General features: G+C 42.6%; 1 protein-coding gene across 4 annotated transcripts in view; it reads right to left on the bottom strand.

The window, feature by feature from the left end:
• Window positions 1-721: 721 nt before the first annotated feature.
• cald1a (caldesmon 1a) overlaps window positions 722-22,079 on the bottom strand; it is a 42,664-nt gene continuing 21,306 nt past the window's right edge. For 2 of the 4 annotated variants that reach the window (XM_068306596.1, XM_068306597.1), the window contains exons 3-15: window positions 14,689-14,826; window positions 12,679-13,099; window positions 12,555-12,587; window positions 10,287-10,393; window positions 9,135-9,402; window positions 7,884-8,021; window positions 6,268-6,311; window positions 6,060-6,135; window positions 5,165-5,302; window positions 4,991-5,086; window positions 4,615-4,683; window positions 3,359-3,395; window positions 722-2,238 (exon numbers count right to left, since the gene is read on the bottom strand). In XM_068306596.1, the coding sequence (XP_068162697.1) occupies window positions 2,225-2,238; window positions 3,359-3,395; window positions 4,615-4,683; window positions 4,991-5,086; window positions 5,165-5,302; window positions 6,060-6,135; window positions 6,268-6,311; window positions 7,884-8,021; window positions 9,135-9,402; window positions 10,287-10,393; window positions 12,555-12,587; window positions 12,679-13,099; window positions 14,689-14,826 (1,579 nt within the window). In that variant the 3' untranslated portion in view covers window positions 722-2,224. Of the gene's footprint in view, window positions 2,239-3,358; window positions 3,396-4,173; window positions 4,226-4,614; window positions 4,684-4,990; window positions 5,087-5,164; window positions 5,303-6,059; window positions 6,136-6,267; window positions 6,312-7,883; window positions 8,022-9,134; window positions 9,403-10,286; window positions 10,394-12,554; window positions 12,588-12,678; window positions 13,100-14,688; window positions 14,827-22,079 lie in introns of all 4 variants that reach the window. The other 2 variants (XR_011034147.1, XM_068306598.1) reach the window with 2 other exon arrangements.

Below are 22,079 nucleotides of genomic sequence, written 5' to 3'. Positions count from 1 at the left end.
TCCGTCCAACATCTCGGACTCTGGTGAATCCTCCAGGAAGCATCTCCCACTGGCGCCCTCACCCTCCTCCTGTGACAGCTTCCTCCATCAGCGTAGCTAAGCAACCGTAGCCCACAAGCTGTCCCCCTGACACCATCCCTGCTTCTCCCTTTAAGGATGCTTTTAGCTCCACGGGTACGACTATTATTCAATTTCAACAATTTCAGGAATAATCTGATGAATTATGATGTTGAGCTTTTCTGATTGATTCCATTTATCAGTTTTATTAGCTCCTAAACTGACATAGTGCTTCAAGAGTCTGCTGCAAAATGTGGATTTTACTTTAGAATGAACTCAAATATATACACATATATATATATTTATTGCCATTTTGTTCGTTTTTAATGCATTTATAGTTTTCATATGACCCCGTGCAATGCTGGCGAAGCGTCCAAGGTGTCCCCTGTCTCTTGTCCACAGCCAGCTGGGATACAGACGTCGCCAGCACATCTTGAGAATACCGTTTTTGTTCAACATGTTCATGGTTGACATGTTATCTTGCAATAAAAAGAATGTAAATAAGTTATTATCATCGCTTAAAATTCATGAAATATCACTTTAATAAAAATTCGCAAGGAAATCCGAGAAGAATCCCACCGATAGAAGTGATCGTGAATTCAACCGGTAACTATAGAAACAATGCAAAAACACAATTAGTTTAAACAAAAACATCACACTGTGGAATACTTCAATGTCTTTATTGCTGCTGTTGAGTCAAGCGTACAATGTTTAAAACATTCGTCCAGTTGGAAACCGCCCACTTGTATGACATTGGGAGTGTTTAGCGAGACTACAGATAGTGTGTTTTTGCATAGGCTTAGAGCTACACAAACGTGTCTGGTTAAATAAGGACATAAAAAAATGGACACAAAGTTGTAAAAAAAAAAAAGAAAAGAACAAAAAATATGGCATTACGAAACCACCGCATTAAAAAAAAACAAAAAAAACAACCCCACAAAAAACGTCACATTAAATCACACTTGAAAACGATTTGGTCGAGCTCCCCTGCTCGTTTCAGGAGCCGTGGAATGTTGATTGTCTTGACTTGTGAGCAGTGACACGGATCGATTTAATGCCCCCGGAAAAAAAAATGTTCATCTGATCAGAGCCGGCGAAACGTAAACGAGCCGCTGAAGACGACGGTGACGGATGAACGCGAATACGAGTCGTTATCTGAGGCTGTACCTTAAGCTGTCGTTAAATGCATTGCAATCATAAGGCCACAAAATGAACATAGTGGTAAATATAGCGTCTTGCTTTACGCTCAGGCACCCTGATTTGACTTTAAGAACATCTAGTGTGCATAGAGGCCATCATTTCCTACTTTTTTGTTTTTTTTTTAAAAAAAGGAATGTCTGAAGACTTTAAAGTGATCAAGAAAGTTACAAAAAAAACAACTCGGAATAGAAAAAAAAACACATTTAAACATAAATAAAATGACCTATAGGATAGTAAAGGATTGGATTCTCCTCTGAAAAATTAACTGCTGGTTGGTTTCTGGATACAAGAACAGCAAAAAAAAAAAAAAAAAAAGAAGACAAACAAAACTTTTGTTACGAGTATAAGGATGTTATATAAGATACAGTATGATAGGTCATATTCAAAACATCACATGTGCTAACATATATTACTCAAGACCCCTCGCTGCACTATTGGTAAGACATAATAAAATGTGAAATCAGCTAAATTCTAGAAGTGCTTATGTTTCTATCCTGAAGTGGTGAACGTTGAATAAAAAATAGCGACGTGTGAAGCTTTTGCTTTAAATATAAATTAAAAAAGAAATTAAAGAAAAAAAGAGATGGAAATGTACTGTGTTGAGGGAGATTTCACTCATCTCTTTGGAATGTCGGCACGGAGTTCAACAGATAAATGTAAATTTTTTAAATTTGTTCCTTCTCTTCCTGGCAGGATGGTGTTCAGAAAAAATTAGTAATACTATTTCAAATGTCCAAATTTCACAGCATTTGTTTCTTTTTTAGAAAAAAAAAAATCATTGTGCAAAGAGCACTTCGCGATGTACGGAAATGGTGGCGACGTTTCGGTACGGCGTCCCTCCTGTCCCTCCGTTTTTCTCAGGGGGGTGGGGGGTGGGGGGTGGGATCGTTATTTGGTTCTTCAGACAAAGTCAGAGGAAGAGTCTCGGATTGTCGTGGTCCCCAGCGTCGGTGGCTCCTTCAAGACATTAGTGTCCCATACCTGGTGAGAGAGGAAGAGGAAGTCAAACCAAGCAGGAAATACCCCAGTTGAGTGTTTGGAGACGTTTTAAAAGCTTGGTTGTGTTCGATTTAGCAAAAAATGACACGGAAGACATGGAATAATTGTTCTGCTTTCTAAAAAATTCCGAGCTGGAAGGCTTCAAATAGTTTTTCTGTTTAAACGGCCTTTGAAGGGGGTTCATGATGGATGGACGGGCCTATTAAAGCGAACCGCTTCCTGCTCGCATCACCGACTTTACCTTCTTCCTCAAAGACCTGAGCAAATTAAGATTTGGGGGCTTCAACAGACAAAATGAACACCGGATGGATTTCAGTGAAGACGGACAGAAAGATCTCATTAAAGTTAAGAGGAAGTTATTTAAAATGTTTAAAAGATGCTTTGGCACCGACCCCGTTTGACCTGGACCCAAACCGTAGGTGTGAAACCGTCCGGTCCGGATGGGAGGATCTGTCTTTGATCGAAGCGGAGGTTTAACAAAAAAGAAGTCGTTCAGTTTGTTACCGATGTGAAAGAACTTCGTCTGACGGCTCTAACTTTCAATTACAGGAAGTGACAGCAGGCCGTCGTCGCCAGTCGACACGAGAAGATGAAGATTAGCTGCTGCGACGCTCGGAGAAAGGAAGAGATTTAATTGTGATGGAAAATGTTTTTAAAATTCAACAATTGCAATGTGACTTAAATCAATAAAGAAAAAGTTCCCCCTGATTTTTAAAAACTTTAAAAAAATGAAACACTTCCACGACATCACAAGGCATCTCTCCAGCAAATCCCGCTCAGTATGAGATGAAATTCCACTTATCGTCATGGAAATGAAAAGAAAAAAACATTTAAACTGAAGTTCCTTCGAAGCAAAACTCATTTCAGAACCATAAAAAGTTTCCTAAAAGAAAATCACAGCTCCGCTTTCGAAACAAAAACCAACCATAAATGAGCATCACCGGAGTCCAGCTGGTAACTATGGCAACAGAGAAGACAAAACCCACAACAAAATACCTTAATAGGAAAATGCAAAACATCGAAACTTGCAGAATCTTTTCGACTGTTGTCATATTTCAGTTTTTGAGTGACGCTAGCATTTACGCGTCGACATCAAACTCACCGTTGGCGACTGATTTGGTCTCCCCTCTGCCCGCCACCTGCAACACACCAACACAGGAAGTCAACGGGGCGGCGAACATGACACCACAGCATAGCATTTAAGCTAATCACAAGGTCCCTAACCACCACTTTTACTCTTCGGGGGCCCCTTTTTTGCAGACCCTCCGGCCCCCCGGAGCCTCCAGCGGCAGGAAGACTCTCTTTAAAATAAGGGGGTTTCATTTCCACACAGACAAACACAGCTTCATCTAAACACACACATAAACACCCCAGGATTTATTCACTCCGGGCTGAGAGAGACTTTTAGGAGATGGTGAGGTGATAACAGTGATTCAGTGAGGGGGGGAGGGGGTATCAGATCAGCTCCTCCAATCAGAGAGCTGGAGGGATGGCGGTGATTTGTGGTTGTCAGGAGGAGGAGCGGTGATGTGATGCAGCCATTGGTGAAAAGTATTCAGCCCAGAGTTGTTTTTAAATCCAGATTAAAACCTAAATCTGTTTTCTATCCCGTCGGTTTTAATAAAAATTAATCAATACAACCCTCCATTGAAGATTTGTTGCAGGAATCAAATCCGGGTAGAAAATCATTTGCGATTCTGCTTTTATGAAATCTCGTACTTTTTTTTTTTTTTGTTTTGGTGTTGTCAACGTAAAACAATCATTAAAATATAAAATACGCGGCGGCGTCCAACCACAGAAGAAGAAGAAGAAGCCAAAAAACACACAGTTTGAAGTGAGAGTGCGACAGCAGAGCGAGAGATCATTCTGCCTTGAAAGCGTTAAATAAAAACAAAACAAAACAAATTATTCCGTTACCTCTCCGGGCTCATCCCGCTTTTACCGGTCGGATGGACTAGCTATCGGAGCTCTTTGAGACAGAAACAAACAGAAGCGACCGTTACTCCCTGAAAACTGAGATTTACTTGAATACGTCTGCGCTATCTCTGAAATAAAACCTTCCCCTGGATCAACAACAGCTGGAAAATTGTGACAAAAAAACCACGGGAAATCCTTCCATGACCACAAACCGCTTTGGAATAGTTCAGACTTTGCCCGGACTGGACTGGATTTTCCCTTTTGCGAGAGGAGCTCGATTCGATTCAAAACTGGCATGAAAGCTTAAAAAAAATATTTAACCGAAGCGTCTGATTAAAAATATGAGGATAATAATCAGAAAGAAACCGTTAAGATAATAGAAAATAAAAACACAACGTGTGTGTGTGACCCTGAGTGTGTTTGTGAGTGAATCATGGGTACCTTGGATGGAGAGGCGCCTTTATTTTCCCATAGACTCCTCTTGTTGGTGACGTCAACGGGCTTCAGGTCCTGTCAGAGACACACAAAGCATCACCAAAAAAATAAATTGTAGGTCGGTCAAAAATGTACTGCAGTTCCTCCTTCTGGCCACCAGATGGCGCCACACATGTATCCCCCACCTGACTTCTTTCAACGCAGCGTTAGAAAATGAGTGTGTTCATGCTGAAACACACTGATGATGATGAAGACTTCTCTTTACATTAAAGTTGATGTTTGGGTTCTTATGCTTAAAAATATGGATTTCAATGTACGGGAAAAAAAAAAGGAGGTCACTTCCTCTTCCTGTGTCACATGATCTGTATTTTCTGGGACTTACCACTGGCCTTCCTCCCGAGGTTTTGCCGCTCTCTGGGGTTTTATTCAGCCATTCGTTAATGCGGCCTGCCACGCCCGTCTTTATCACAGCTGCTTCCTGTTTTGAAAGGGTCAAAGGTCAGCCGAGCCCGAGCAGGAAGGAAGTACGATCTCGCTACGCTCCTACTCTTTTTACCTTGAACGGGCTGCCGCTTCCGGGCGAGTTGAAGGCGTTCCCTTTCTCCCACATGCTCTTGATGTTTCGTATGCTGTCGGTGACCATGGGCAGATCCACGGCTCCGGAGCGGGGGGATCGGGACTCCTTGTTCTCCCTCTGCAGAGTTTAATATTCATGAAAAACCGATTGGCAACACCAGCAAGATCACTGCAAGACCACAAGTTGGCTGCCGCTGCAAAATTCTGCACGATGGATTCACAATAAACACCCGAAATTAATGTCACCCATACGGTCCAAATATGAAATACGGCCACTCTCTCTTCTGTTCCCGAGTTTTACTGTTGAATGATGGCCAGAAAGCGTTTTCTGAGCGTTATAAAGCGGCGACCTTTTGACCTCGCGGACATAAAATGTCACTCCATCATCATTTTATCCTCTTAAACACTCTTAAATAGTTTATGAAGTCATGAGTTATGCTTAAAAACGTCACAGCGGCCTCAACCTCCCACCCCCCCGGGGAGTGAAGTCATCGGTTTATCCTTGAAGATAAAAGATGGAAGTTTGTCCCAACTTTCCGTGTTTGTGCATAAAAAAACCCACGTGAGTTTGGTGATAATAATTCGTGCTATGCTAATTCTGAATGCTAATTTGGTTCTGGGTGGAGCATTTTTATTTATTTCACATATTTAAAATCATTTCAGATCGTTTTTAATATAAAAAACAAATTGAGATTCTATAAATTTGTGTCTTGTTTCAAACCTTCTTTTGTTGTATTTTGTCAGCTTGGCCGGTTTAACCAGAAAAATCAATAATTAACCATTTTAAAATATTGAATTGCACATAAATTAAGAGATTTGCGCACAAATTAAACATAAAATAGTATAAAACTGTAATATAGTTGTGTGTTGCTAACCTGAGCAGCTGAGGTGTACTGCTCCAGCCGGTTGTCTATCTTGGACACCACGGGAGAAGGGGACATCTTCACCGCGCTGCTGGGCGGAGCCACAGAGATAGCTTAGCGTAGTTTAGCCATGATACACACATTGTGTGTCAGCGTTTCAGGATTAAAACAGAATATCTTTCATTTTCTGCAAAACAACAAGAGACAACGATTCTTTTACCTTTTCTGTGCCGACCTGTTCAGGAACTCCGCCCTCTCGCCGATCTGTGGAGGGAGAAATGATGTTTCACACGCGAAGAAACGCTTTAAACATGATTCAAAAGCTACATTTTAATCTCCTATAGTTATAAATTGCCAAATAAAAGCTAAACACGGACCAAACTATATAAAAAAATGTCCAAGGGGAGCTGAACGTGGGAGTTCCCAAAATACTCCTGACATGACATTCCTCATTCTCTGATGCGTTAAGGGAGAAGTGGAAATTCGTAATCTTTGGAACCATCTAGGAACTGAATCTACATTTTGTCAAATTTAAATGGGTCAGAACCTCACCGGTTTGGTGGGAGGGACTCAAAATAAATCAGCCAATCAGAACGTGTTTCATGTCTGGATGTAATCCTTAAAGCGACATCACTGCAAAACTGCATTAAACCTGTTTCTCCATCAGATAACGATCAGATTAATCTGATAGAGGAATGAGATTAAGATTAAATTTATTAAGCATTTGAAATCAAAACTTTACGGATAAAACAAACATGGAAATCTGACTAAACATAAAATTAGACTTAGATTTTAGGCTGAAAATATACCAAAAATGTGGCTGTATGCGTGTTATGTGCATATAAATACACACACACACACATGTATGTATGCTAATAGAGCAACGCATAAACAACATGCATGACACTGCAAGCAGACACACACACACAGACACACACACACAATAACACACATACGGTGAACATGATCACAAAGTACAGATGGGTCTTGAACGCAGCACGGAGGGGGGGGGGGGGGTCACAGGAGAACATGAATTAGAAAAGCGACACAGATAATAAAGTGCGTTACTCCTGCTCTGGACTCACCAGGACGACCATATATGGGCGTTACCACTGTCACTAATTAGATTTTCCACACCGGTTCTCACTTTTCACCACGTGGGAGTCAACTTTTAGGAACGCTGCAGACATTATTCACATCCGAGCTGATTAAACGTTTCTTTGCCGTGACGACCATTTATCTTCAGATGAAGTATTGGGGGTGGGGGGGGGTGGGGGGGTTGTATTGCTGAACACCTTCATCTCAGATAACACTCCATGCAGAGGAGTGAAGGAGGCGCGAGGAGGCCGGGACGGGTCATCTGGAACTTAATCTCTCCAAATATTTTCAGCGTTTAGCCCGAGCCGCACTGCCCCCGCCGGTTAAGGGGGGGGGGGGGGGAATTACAGACTTCATTATGCTGATGACTCGGCAGGGCGGGATGCAAATACAGGCAGAAAAATGCAACACAGATTTAATACAGAAATATAAAAAATATTGATATAAAAAATAAATAATAATATTTTAAAATCAATAAATATTCAAAAAAATATGAAGAAAAAAATATACATTTTTTTTAAAGATACTAAAACAGCAACATAATATATGCATGAAAACGAAAATAAAATAGAAAAATTATTTTAAAAATTTAGAAAAAATAAAAATATCGGGATTTTAAAAAAAGTATACAAGAAATTTAAATATATAGAAATAAGAAATTAAAATAAACCGAACAAAACTAAATCAAACAACAAAGTAAAGACAATAACGAATTAAAATAAAATCCGTCTGACTGACCTTTAGGGAGGAGCCTCGAGGACTGACACACTTAAAGGGTTTGTCCTCTCCATCCACCGTCTCCTCCACCTTCTGTCTCTTCTCAGCCGCCTCTGCTCTCCTTCTCTCGATCTCCTCCTTCATCTTCCTCTTCTCCTCCTGACGAAGACGGACGTATTTAGATGACGATGCAGTTTGGCGTCGACACATTCACAAACGAAATAAATAAATTAGAAAAACTCACCGATGCTAACGCTAACTGTCTAATCCAGGAATAAATTGACCGATTTTTTTTTTTTTCCAAACCGGTTCCAAACGACAGACAATCAGAGCGGCAGTCGGCCTTGACAATGGATATGCGCACCTTCTAATTGATTTACTCTACATTTTCAACTGGAGCACTAATTAAATCACTCCCAGCAAAATCTCCTTTCCAGCGGAAAAAAAAAAAAAAAGGAGCGATGCATTCTGGAAAAACTTGAGATGAGGACCATCAACAGTTTTTAAAACAATTAATGTTTGATGCATTTGTACTGTATTCATAAGAGGCCCGCGACTTGGCAGCATATCAGCCTTCTCCAGCAACTCTTGTCTTAGTTAATTAGTCTCTCTGTATCTCAGGGCCATCTTTTAATTACAAACCAAAAGGCCTCATTAACATCACACAAGAGGAGACGAATGGGGCGGCTAAGCGAGAGACGGGGGCCGCCAAATTTTTTATTTTTTTTTACAGCCGAGATCGACAAAAAAGGGGCGAGGACGTGAACGCAATCGCGGCCGGAATACAAAATGCGACGATGTCCGAGAAAGGGGGTTGGAAGATGCGAGGTGATGAGGTCATCACCTCGTGAGGCGTGAGTTACGGGTGGGTGACGCAAACAGGGTTGGGTGGCGATAACGGCGAGGCGCGGAGGCGAGATACTGTCACCGCGGCGACAGCGTCAGGGTGATGCATGGGTTTCCAGCTCACGCAGGCGTAAAAGGAGGAATCAAGAGAAGCAAAAGGAGCTCAAGTGGAGCTAAAATTAATTATTATTATTAATTGGATCTAAATAATTGGGATCTAAATAAAAAAATAATCCAAAATAAATAATCTAAAATAAATCTAAATAATAATAATCTAAAATAAATAAATCTAAAATAAATAAATAAATTTAAAATAAATAATCTAAAATAAATCTAAATAATAATTAACAATCGGGATCGAAATAAATTGGATCTAAATAATCGGGCCGTGTTTAGTCACCCGTTTAAAAGCTGCCTCCTCTTTACCTCCTCTCTGGCTTTCCTCTCCGCCTCTTCCTGCTTCTTCTGCCGCTCCTCTTCCTCCAGCACCTTCCTCCTCTCCTCCCTCTTCCTCTTGAGATCCTCCAGCTCGGCTTCGGCCTCCTGCTGCCTTTGCCTCATTTTCTCGAACTCCTCGCTCTCGGCGTCGTCGCGGCGACGCTTCAGCTCCTCCAGCTTGCGTTCGGCCTCCAGGCGGACGGCGTCATCCTGGTCGTCGCCGGCCGACGCCTCGGGGGAGCGGACGTTACCGCGACTGGGTCGCAAGACAGAGACACGCAATCAGGATATGCAAAGGTCAACGCTCGACATGCGATAGGAGATAAATGTTTAAAGAGGCGCTCTCCTTTTTAGAGACGATCACACGAACACGCCCAGCCGGAGGGAAAACACACAAACATAAACATCCAGGATTTCCTCTGCGGAGATAATTTTACAGCTCACCTCGAGTTTCATCCCATTTTTCACGCTGGGGATTAAAACCCGAGGTGAGCCACGTTCAAAACGCACCTCGCTGCTCCGTCATTGGAAGCCGAGCCAAAACTTCAAATGAGATTATCATCAGTTGTGCTTTTTCAAACGATCTGCAGAAGCTCGAGGCGACGCTTACGTTAGTTTACGCGACAAACGATGAACGTCGGTTAAACCTCCATCCTTCAGCAAATCCCAAATATTTATTATATCGTTTTCAAAGTCTATGTTTTATTATAGGGTTGTGTGTTTCTGGCTGGTAGTTCTTGAACCCAAACTGCTCTTTGTGCAGAGGATATTGTGTTACTTCAGTACTTTTCCACACAATCTGTTAAAGCAGCACAATAAAAAAACATTTTTTATTGTCAATTTGGGACATTTTTTGGGGATCTATGGATGTTAAAATTTTTAACTTGTTTTATTAAATTTTTTTGTTTGATTTTTAGATTTTTATTCATTTTATTTAATAATTATTAATTAATTTTATTATATTCACAATCAAAACATGCCTTTTTTGCAGATTGCCGACATTCAGGTTATTGTTTTTATGCTTTCATGCACGTAAGGTTTGGAATAAGTTAGAACAAGTTGTGTTGTTTTTGATTAATTGATGACACACTGTGTGTGTGTGTGTGTGTGTGTGTGTGTGTGTGTGTTGCATTTGTTCACCTGGCGGTCCTCTCAGGTGTCCTGTGCTGTTTGGGAGGCGCCTCCTCCTCATACAGCCCTCCGTTCTGCTCCTCGCTCTCCTCCCTGTCTCTGCGTCTGTCGCTCACCTGCACCAAAAGCACACGCAGCGTCGCCGTGAGCAAAGACACCATTGGCAGGGGGGGGGGGGTGGGGTGGACCGAGTGGGCGGAGCCTGACGGTCGACATAGGTGATCAGACCACACCCCAAAACAAACCCGGCACGGAGCGTCACGTCACGCCGTCTCCACTCCAGAACGCTGTTCCGAGACAAGATTAGCAAACATGTGATCAGTGTGGGCGTGTCTCCATCTGTATGTGATCCACCCCAGACGTTCAACCATCATCAAAAATACGATTGGAGTTGTGTAAACTATAATCATCATGCGTCTAAACCCATTATATACGCTGCCAGTCAAAGCACTGTGTATTATCAACCTGTGGTGCAAACAGCATGCTAGACTATGTTTCCTACGGGAACAAAATAGAACTTTTTAAAAGCCAACACCATCTAAAAAGGGAAGTTTTAGTAATTATCTACTCACCTTTATGCCAATGGAAAGTCACAATAGTCCACAAAACATGTCTGGAGTTTCACAGCGTGGCAGAATTCTACTAAACAACTGAAGACGACTGGGACTTAAAAAGAAAAGACATTCAAATTAACTCTGCACAGCCACCGCAGACTCCAGGAAGCATCCAAGTTAAATCGGAAACCACACCGGGTGTTACAGCTCCAAGCATTAGCATGCAGCCTGTTGGGTGGGAAACGTGCATGGAATCAAACATGCGTGCATACGCCACTCCAAGGGATCTGCAATCTTGACGTACCTCAATGCCGACAAGAAAAGCTAAAAAAGTGATGTTTAAGTCTGATGGAGCTCTGCTTTCAGTCGGGTCTTGGGTAAAACAGTGAGGTACGCAAAGGTCACGGTCCTATGATGCGTGCACATGTGTTCCACCTCCAACGCTCACCTCAGACGCTTTTAGCTTTAGAGGCTACGTAGACTAATGGGGGTAAAGAACAAGGTCTTTCCAGATCAGTTGGGGCTAACGTTGAGGAGTCTTCACCTGCAACTTCTGCTATGAAGCTTAAGAAATGATTTGTGGACTCGGCATCGGGGTGATTGGCTAATGACTAAAATCTTATTTTTGGGTCAAGAGCGATTCATTCTGATCTGTCGGGCCTTGGACTCTATTTACAACATGGAAACATGCCCAGTAATATGCACTTACTTTAATTAGACCTTTGCGTCTGAAATTTAACAGACACACGTCAGTTCTGTTATGGTGAGGAAAATACAATCTTAAGACTTTCAAGGGAAAGTCTCAGGAAGCAGGAAGTGTCTTTGAACACCGTTGCTTTCGCTCAGTCGTCTAGAAACTGAGAGGAGTTCTCGCCAGCAAAGGCGAGACGGACCAAGAATGTTTACAAGAGAGATCTGAAAGATATGCAAGAAGTGTTCATCTTCACTGCGGAAAGAACAGTTCAGGAGGATAATGGGATTCAGTAACTCCCCCTCAAAAATAGCAACTCTTACAGGAAGCATTTGACTGCAAGTGTACAAGATATACCGCAATTGGTCGATGAACACTGGAAGACGTTTATCAAATCTTAAATGACACGATTCTGGAGTGGAGTCGGTGTAACGGACGTTGCCGGTTTGATGATTGAGATGGAAGACATGCAGGAAACAACCGTGACCACTCCACAAGGCAAAGCATGGAACCAAAACTCTGACTGGTCGGACCGAAACCGTCCCTCATTAGACGGGCTCAGATACCGGCAATTTGTATCTTGCGAAAACCACACCGTGATGACACAACGTATCTGCGTAATTTCAGTGTTCAGTTTCGACATCGGTCGAATTTGTGGTTTATTCCGGTAAAATTTCTGTAAATATGTCGCAACAAGACACTGAAATTACCCAGGGGGAGTTTCCGTGCAGTGCATCACACCTCGACAGGAAATCTTACCACATGTATGATACCTCGTTATCCTTAAAGTGCAGTATTTCAGCTACCTCATTCCCCTCTTGGCTGTCATTTGTGAGTCTCATAGTCTTGTAATCTACACGATCATCCCTGGATACCTCTGATGCTGCTGACTCGGTCCTGTCATTGACTAATGAACGCGTTTCTTCCTCAGCACATTCCTACGAAAAAGGTTCACAGTTTTTCTTTGATGGAAAAGTCGGCGAATGACTCCAGGATGCGGTGCTGAGAAGCCAATAAATCAAAGAGCCGTACCTTGCTTGGGATTTTAAGTTCTCCGGTTGGTTCCTACAGAAATAAGCATCATATTTGGCGGGACTGTCAACACAAACGAGACAATAATTGGCTGAAATTATGCAGGAATCAACAGGTCGCTCACCTCTTCTTTCAAGTAAGACCTTCTCGGTTCATCTTCCACCACCTCTTCTCCATGCTCCTCCTCTTCCTCGACATACTCCTGTGCTTCCTCTTCCACTTCAGGAGCAGCTTCCTCTTCCTCCCTTGGCTCCTCTATCTGCTTCTCCTCCCTTGAGTCGTACATCCCTGTCTTCTCCTCTTCGTTGTCGTGATCGTGGTAGCGACCCTTGCGCCAGGAGGACGACCTCTCCTCTTGAACGCTGTTTTTCTCTGTGGCTACGCCATCGTTAGCCTCGGTTGAGGTGGCCTCCAGCTGTCTCTGCCTCTCCAGCGCCTCCTGCAGACGCCTCTGCCGTCTCTCCTCACGTTTGGCCATACGCTCTTGCAGGGCCAGGTCGTCGTCATCTACGCCACCATAAGGCCTGGTCACAGTCTCTGTCACACTAGAAAAGAGAACATTTCACTTAGTTTCAAGTTAATCCATCGTCAGCATTACGATAAGGCAACGAGACAATGCTGAACGAGCATAAGACTCTGCTTTGACTCGCTTGAGACAAGATCTTTGACATGGCTCAATTCCCATAACTCAACAAAAGGATATGGTTCTTTAAAATATTTGCTGCCTGGTCAGCTTGCAGACAGTAACTAACACTTGACACTGACACAAAAAAATACACTAAAACAGTATGAATTCTCGAGAAAAACTTTCGTCTGGGCTGCCAGAAATGATAAATATGAAATTCTTTGGTAGAAAAGACAGCATGCCAGGAAGGCTGACAATTGCCTGTATTGACAAGTCTTTACCACAAGTATTGGTTTGAAATCAAGTTTTGGTCAGACCTTCAAATAAACAGGAACATTTAAAATGTTTCTTGGAGTCAGTGTTTGGAATCAAGTCTTCATCCTTGACTCAATGGTCTTTTTGTACAAACTCCCTCGGATGTCTGGTGTACCTACCTTCCTACCAACCTACCACAGTATAAACAAGACAGAGGGTCTCTGGCAATCTGTCCATCAGCTGTTGAGACATTTCACTACAAACCACAAAAATGAATGTGGTGGTGCTACAGGAAAATCAGGCAATCCATCCAAGAGGTGTTACATTTAAAGACTGCCCAACTGCCCCAACCGGACATCCATCTACCTCATTCCAAACAGCGTGACTCATAAGGTTCTGACCTAAAAGTCAGGCAAATATTATCATTGAATCTACACAATCAACAATGGCAAGTCAACATTAGGTCCCGTCTCTGCATTCTCCTGCACAACCCTCTTGCTGTTCGACTGGCCCAGGACGTATCTCTGAGGTCACTGAGAGAAAACATTGACGACCACAAAGGAGTGTTTGTGTTGCTGGATGTCAGAGCAACCCACCAGGGACTGGATAGAAATCAACAATCAGCCATTTTTGTTCCTATATAGTAGACTAACTGATGGATACGTGTGAGATCATGACTTAGTGTCACGGGTAAAATGTTTAGTGTTGAATTCGTGCATTGGTTAAAAAGAAGTTCTTTGCCATGTATAAAATATAAATTCGAGTTTTTAAGGTCAAAGCGATCTTGAACTTTGACCACCAACTTCTAATAGTTTAATTTTTGAGTCCAAATGGACGTCAGGGACAAAGTCACGGAAACTACCTCATGGCATTCCTGAGATATCACATGAATGAGATTGGGGAAATATGTGATGTCATAGCGACCTTGACCAGAGAAAATGGAACTCAAATCCTTTCCTTCCGTTGGTTCATCCTTTTACCAGAGGTAATCAGAGTTCTAGAGGGCATTGGTCCAGAAGTTGAAGAAAGGTATATATTGGCGGGCTAAAAGACTAGCGGTTCCATAGCATAATTACGTAACAGGAGAGGTCCAGGCTACCATAAATCCTCAATGTAATCATAATCTTTATGATTATCCAATACATGTTGGGTTTGTCTCGATACAGACTGTTGGCGTACCCCCAAACCCATTCAAAGGCGCAGGATGGTGTGTTATCATCTGGATGAACAGCATTCGGCTACTGAATGTCTCACCTGTGGCTGTTGGTCAAGACCAGACTGTCTGGCTGTCCGCTGGAGTCTTCTATCTCCCTGTTCATCAACCTCTCCTGTCTCGCCCTGCGCCTCCTTTCGCGGGCCGCCTCCTCGTCATCGTCATCATTCCTTGTCATTCTGAGGAAGAGAGAAATATGGGGTGAGAAAATCAAGACATATTTTCATTGTTGGCAACTTTGAACTCTTTCCCTTCTTTCACCCCCGTTTCTCTATTTAGCTTCATGGTTTGAAACTTCAAAGAAAGCGATTCTTTAAATTGGACTGTAATCATCACATTGACCGAACTTGGAGGATTTGTGGAGTCTCCCCCCCCTTTTTCTCTCTTATCAAGCTGACCTGTCAGCGGCGCAACAAACCAATACCTCTTATCGTGGCTGCAGTTTTCATGAGCTGATAAAAACTTTGGTCTGGAGACAGCTTGGCGAAGGATAAGAGAAGAGCCAGAGAAACTCTGCTAATGCCGGCTTGGCTAGCGTAGGAACACAAATTGTGAGTGGTGTTTGCATAAGAGCGAGCAAAACAACCGCTAGCCTTAAACTTTTATGTTTCCACAAGGAATTTATTGCCACGTTAAACTGGAAAAGACACATTTCTCTCAAGCTAAGAAACCCAAACCTTCTGACTTGGATGGAGTGAGCTTGGTTTCAGACACACTGGTTTAAGTTTGAATAAAACTTCCATGAAAGTTCAGTCTCAGTTCGGTACTGTGTTTCTCATTCAGTCCTGTTCTTCACACCTCTCATGCATCCTCAGGCTTCATTTCCTGCTTTTGTTCCTAAGTGGTTGCCTGTTTGTATGTAACTGCGATCTTTAACTTGTATTTGGATATTCGAATGACCGCCCCTACTGGATTCCTGGGATTTGCTGTCGCCCTTCGATCAAAATCTCACAGCAGAATCTGAGCATCAAAGGCACTCTCAGTCCTGGTCGACACAAAATTCCAGCCACAAGTGTAATTTTGCAGAAACACCCAGAGGAAATATTTGAAATATCAGAAATACATTCACACAGTCTGCTGCAAAGAATAGGACTGAAGGCAGAACACACTGCCCAAAAGTGGGAAGTAATCTAAAGAAACACACCTTTAAAACTCACAAATTACCAAGTAATATGTAATTTACTTTTCAATAGTTCAAATCTCACTATTCCTGCCTGTTTATTATTATTTCTTTTCTTTAATTTGAATTTTTATGTGTTGAACGTGGCAAGAAAAAGTTGAAAATGTGTTGCCTTGAGCTATTTTTTTTTAACTCTGTTGAATGATTTGGCAAAAGCTAACTACTGATTAACAGCATCATTTGCCAATAAAACTAATATGAAAATGCGTGTTGAATAACTCTTTATGGAAGAAAAATGTAATATCTTAACTGTGTGAAACCATTTTTTCCCCCTTCGGAGAGGGAAAGCTCGGTTACATCAGGTCACGTCGGGAAAAAAAGTTTTTTTCTACATTAGACCGATGAGCCGATCTTCCTCCTTGTCTCTCCTCGTCTTCCTGCCAAGATCTACAAACCGCTCATATCTTTAATAGAGCAAAATCCAATGCAGACTCGCAGCGGATTTTGCATGTCTTTATTAAATGTGGTGGTTTTAAGTGAAGGGCGTGGCCACACGTGATCATCAACACGGCTTCATTGTTCACAGTCTGCTAGACTAGCGAGCTACTGTATATTTATGTACTTAGATTTGATTGAGTGCAACAGGCTGAGGCCTTTCTTTGCGGCTAAACCAAAGTCATCTTGGGAATTTCAGGAAATCTAACTGAAATAGAAGAAAATGGGTTTAAGGGAAAGAGGCAACACCCTAAAAGTAGACTCCATTTGATACCCTATTAGAAATGAAACACAGCTAAAATGGAAATAATACCAGGATGTTTCTGCCGCCTGATGTCTGCCAGGGCCACGCTTCACCCCATCTGACCTTTATCCTCCCACAGGTCAAGCTACCTCACATCACAGCGCAAAGCTTTGAGGTCATCCAGTCTAGTGTGCCATTGCATGTTAATTGCGACACGTGTGTTGAGTCCAGCTAAAGCTGCTTGGGTTTACGTCGGGTTTTTTACGGCCTGTGAACAACAATTTCCTTCCTCCTTTTCCTTCCCCTCGACACCTCCCGTTTGGTTCTTGTATGTCGTAACGGATGGGATTAATCTGCTAACGCCCGAGATGGACCTGTGGGAGGATGACATCAATGACGTCAGGCAATAGTCCACACGTGAGCTTAAAATGAGGTAATACAGAATTTTTAAGCGTCCAGCATGGACTGTTTCCCGCCTTACAGCAAACCCAACTAGCCACGGCGGCTACAAGATAATGAATCATATCTCCTGCTGAAAGGGTAACTATAAAACGCTTCAGTAGAAAGCAGAGACTTGGCTATCCCAACAGTTTGCATGAATAATTACAAGTGACTTGCATCGAACTTCACAACGGCATGGATGCATTTTTTTGCAAGCATCATCTGCATAAATGCAATCTTTACGTTTGCACCAGAAGGCATTTCATGGCTACAAATTGTACGTACACTGGACGTCAGCAGCCTTTTGAGAACGACGACTGATTTTAGCAAAGTTTGCGTTTGATCGCGTCAAAATTCGAAGAACGTCTAACTTTTTTTAAATTTATTTATTTTTTTGTTAAATCAAAAGTTAAATAGTCTTGTTGATTTTTGTTTCAACAAATCTCACTCGTTTCATTTCCACTCACGTTCTGGTCGACTTCAACAGAGTTTTGCCCTTGCAGTAAAAACAACAAAAAAAAAAAAAAAAAAAACGCAGATTAACTCTTGTTTCTGTAAAAAAATAAAACAACTGCCTTAATTCCCCAAAGGATTGCACCATCCCAGAAAACGGCGCCAAATGTCATGAGAAAAAAGAAAACGACAACCGCTAAAAATGGAACAAAAAGAGTCCTTGGTTGGCGCTGACAATGACAGTCTCAGGGTTAAAAAAAATTCCTCAGTAAGAGAGGAAAACAAACTCCTAAAAGCTGAATTAGCATTCCTGTCCATCACGGCTTTGGCTGGAGAGGCGTATGCACAACCGTGATTTAATATCACTTTCCCTTACCTGGGCCCCCAAACTCTATCAGCATACTGACACAGAAATATGGGAAGACGTGGAGAGAAAGGAGGGGGGGGGAAGCGAGTTAAATGAGAGAGAATCAAGAGGAGAAGCGAGGAAATGACAAAAAAATAAAACGGGGAAGGAATTGTCGTTGGGGCGATAATGGAAAAAGGAGTAATCTGCAGATTTTGTAGTGTGACGTTGTGTCATGGGTTATAAAGTAAAGGTTTTCAGAATGGAGACGGCAACAGATGCCCTTTTCCTTGGGTGGTTGGATTCAGGAAGGAAATCACACTACGATGCATCTGGAAGGGAAATTAGAAGCGGTGTTGCACACCGGTCTCGTTTTCTCGTGTTGTCTCTGATTCTAAACGAGGATTGCGCGAAATCGAGCGTTTTTGGCGGGTGGGATCTCAACGCGAAAAGAATGAAAGACAAAAAAAAAAAAAAAAAAAGGGCGCCGCCGCGAGCGAAAAGATGTCCAAATATTTTCTTTCACGTGGAAATATCCCAGAAATGTCAGTGAAAACAATTCGGCAAAGGAGCTCATGAGAACAAAAAAAAAAAGGTTTTCACCCCCCTCCTCGAGAGGCGAGGGGGACGAAGGGAAGGGAAGGAAGGCATGGAGAGGGTGGGGGCTCTGCATGTACTGTCAGAAATGCTGACCCATTCCCACGCCGGTCTTTCTGGACTATTTCCCTTCCTAATGGCGGTCCAGAACCCACAACCTTCCCCCCACCCGTGTCTGTCTCCCTTCCTCACCCCCCTCCTCCCGTCTGGATCTGATCCAATACTCAATGTTAGCAGAGTTATTCCAACAGATGAAAGAAGTAGAATAGAGAACAGGAATATAAAACAGACTCTCTATCTCCATCGATTTATCTCTACTTCCTGTCAGAACCGAAGGTCGTTTCGATTTCAGGCCCGGTTCGTATTTGGAACACGGCCCAGGGCGGGGAATTGTTTGCCATGGCTCGTTCACATAGGATGGGTGTTATTTCCTATTCCCTTCCTGGTCTCTTGGGGTGGGGGGGGTGGAGGAAGCAGCCAAAGCAGATGTCGGGAACGAAGGGGAAGAAGAGGGTGATGGTGGAGAGAAAGAGAGAGAGAGGAACCCGGGAGACAAAAAGGGGAAGTTGAAATTGTAGGAGAGGAGCGAGGTGGAGATAAGAGGAATAAAAAGAGGAACAAAGGGGAGAAAACGAAAGCAGAAGACGAGAAGTTTGAGGTTGGGGAGGGAGGGAGAAAAGCAAGAGAAAGCAGATGGGGAGGAAGAAGAAAGATGGTGGCAATCAGGGGACAGGAAGTACGAGGAAGTGTCAAAATAAAACACCATAAACACTAAAAACGATATATTTTCTTAATTTCCAATTTTTTAAAAACATTTTTTAATTAATTATTATTATTTTTTCAAAACATTTAAAAAAAAAAAAAAAGAAAAAAAAGAATATAGGACCATTCGACTACACTAATCCCTCACTTGTTCACGATTCAAGATGCACGGCTTCACTACATCACAGATTTCTAGTAGGTAGTCACGTGATACCGTACGCACAAGTTAGCACGTTAGCTTAGCTTAGCACAAGAGCTGAACGACCGGTAGCCCAAAAACCAACCTGCAGGTTTTTAAAGCGGTTTAAGAACTCGAACGCTCGTCTCCTCCAAACTATTGAACTGTATTGTGAAGTGATGACTCATTGCTGTAGATATATGTGTAAATAGTGTGTAGGTCACGACTGGGGTGGGGGGGGGTGGGGGTATGAGTTAGTCCAGCTGCATTCAGCAGGGAGCAACAACAACAGCGTTTTTGTGGACCACGAGTATCGCTCTTACAAAAGGAGGATATTTTTAGCTGGAGCAGATAGCCTTTGGTCGCTGGACTGACTGGGAAAATTCCACATACATGAGGAATCTAATGGGGGGCTGGGGGGGGGGCAGTAAAGACATTCCTCCGCTAAGCAAAATCTTCAATCTCTACTATATTTTTACTGTTTGCGTGAAAAAAATCAACCAAGAACGGTGTAAAAGTATCTGCAGGCAACAGATACAAGAAGTATTTACCTCAAATATTTGAACAAAATAAAATGTATTTTTCTTGTGCTTTTGGGTCGACAAAGAGTTCAGGCGCAGAGCCCAGAAAACCTTCAATAATTCTGTCTTTAAAAGGAGATTTTTGGGGCAAAATCAGAACATAAAATCTGTCACAATGAGCTGTTTTTGTTTGCGAACGGATGTTTTTTTGCCAAACCTGGCAAAAAAACCTGGGGGGGGTTGAATTATTCTGCTTCCACATGCATTCGTCTGAGTCGACAGAACTAGAAGCGGATCGAAGCCGGGCGCACGCTCCCCCTGTCAACAATCATTTTCTTACAACTGTAACTGAGGCTGATGTAAGACAGAACAGGAAGAGCTTGGCTCTTCTTCTTCGTCTTCCTCATCTTCACACACACACACACACACACAGACACACACACACACACACACACACACACACACAAACACACACACACACACACACACACACACACGGTTGTAGTTCAGAAAAGTGATTGGACCTTGTCAAAACTTCTTCACCTGATGCCGATCCAAAACGCGCTTTAAGTGAAAACACCTGCATGGTTAAAATGAGTGCATGCACTCACGCTAACCCCAACGCAATGGACTGCTGGACTACACACACACACACACACACACACACACACACATACTGAACACAAACCTCACACAGACAATCTCCCAGTCCCGGCGTCACGCAGACTTTGCAGGTAAACACTTAAAAACATTCCTGCAGCCGTTACTTTACTGCCAACCCGATGGCGTTGGGATGGATCCGGGCCAAACGAGGCAACATGTGGTTCTGACTACCCCAACCAAGAAGGGGCATGTAAATAGTCATTGTTCCAGTAAATTGGCAGAAATGGAAACAACGCGGAGATGACATGTCACCTGCCGGTTGAAATTACGGCTGCTTGGACGGTCGTGAAGGAAACTGGAGCCAAAAGCTGAAAATGTAAATGTCACAGACGCTCACAACCCTCAGATCTCCGGTCCATTTCCCTCCCCGTCGCTTCCCTCCGTCGGCTTCTTCTTAGGCTTACACTTCCTGCCAAATTCCATCTTCCCCATGTAAAATAAACACTGCGAAACGACATAAATAATTCCAACAGCGGGGGGTTTTATGGAGGTTTTTAAGCCATGAAACATAGCAAAAGGCATTAACCTTCGCTTGCAATCAGCTATTTAAAGTACATCTGGGGAAATGAGACATTAAGTCTAAAAAAAAAAAAGAGATAAAAATAAAAAAAAGAGCCAGGAAAGAAGAATGTCAGAGAGTACAGGATGTGAACTCTCCGGATTGATTCTCCGGCGGGTAGCGGGTAAAAAAACAAAAAAAAAACGACGGAAATCAGCTGAAATCAGTTGATTTAAATAAACAAAAAGAAAAAGTTTGCTTCTTAAATTTGATGAATTAAATTCTTGATGCATTAAAAAGGGAAAAAAAAAGATTAAAATTCGTAACAAATTTCCTGATTGCTCCCTGTTTCAGGTTCTCCTTACCCCAAATGGGACCTTTTAGCGTCTTTTAGCTCTTGTTTTGGTTCGTTAGCCAACTTGTTTTAGCTTTAGCTTTAGCTCAGAGCCGAAGACGGCATTTTATGCAATAATAAACCAACAACAGGCTAACTCCTCAACACTGAGTGATAGCATTAACTTAGCGGCTCGCTAACTGCTAAACACAAAAAGCAACTCGATTTACGTGACAAATGTTTTGCCAAAATCTCCGAATTTCATCCTTTGAGTTCAGTAAAAGTTTTGCGTTCACATGGGAAGATCGCTATGGAAACGAGGCAGCAAAACAGCAGTGAACAAATGCCAAAAATGCAAATTCAATTAGCATTTCTGGGTAAACTGCTCATCATGTAAACCGATCCTAAAGACACAAAAAGCCCACGCCCAAATTAAAATCCCAAATACGATACCATCGGCGGTACAAACGCATTCCTTGTGGTTTAAATCATGAACCGCAGAATGTAAGTTTAATTTTAAAATACACTTAGCACCAATCATACAACAGGGATGTGCTGTCAGGCACCTTTCAAAGTCTCACCCTGGATGTCTTTACGAGCGTCCTTCACCATTGACCGTTCTGAATTCTCATTTCCAAGCGAAATGCTCTTTTACCCCACGAGCCCGGCTCGGATCTTTACACCTCGCGCGTTTCCTTTGGCCGTTAAAAGAATCATCAGCAGAAAGAAACATCGATGGCGGGCCTCCGTCGGCCTGTGATGGAGTAACTCTCCTCGAA

The sequence above is a fragment of the Antennarius striatus genome, chromosome 22 (assembly GCF_040054535.1).
Source record: "Antennarius striatus isolate MH-2024 chromosome 22, ASM4005453v1, whole genome shotgun sequence".
Lineage (NCBI taxonomy): Eukaryota > Metazoa > Chordata > Actinopteri > Lophiiformes > Antennariidae > Antennarius > Antennarius striatus.
Note: the sequence above shows the minus strand (reverse complement) of the source record. Positions and strands in the feature narration are given on the sequence as shown.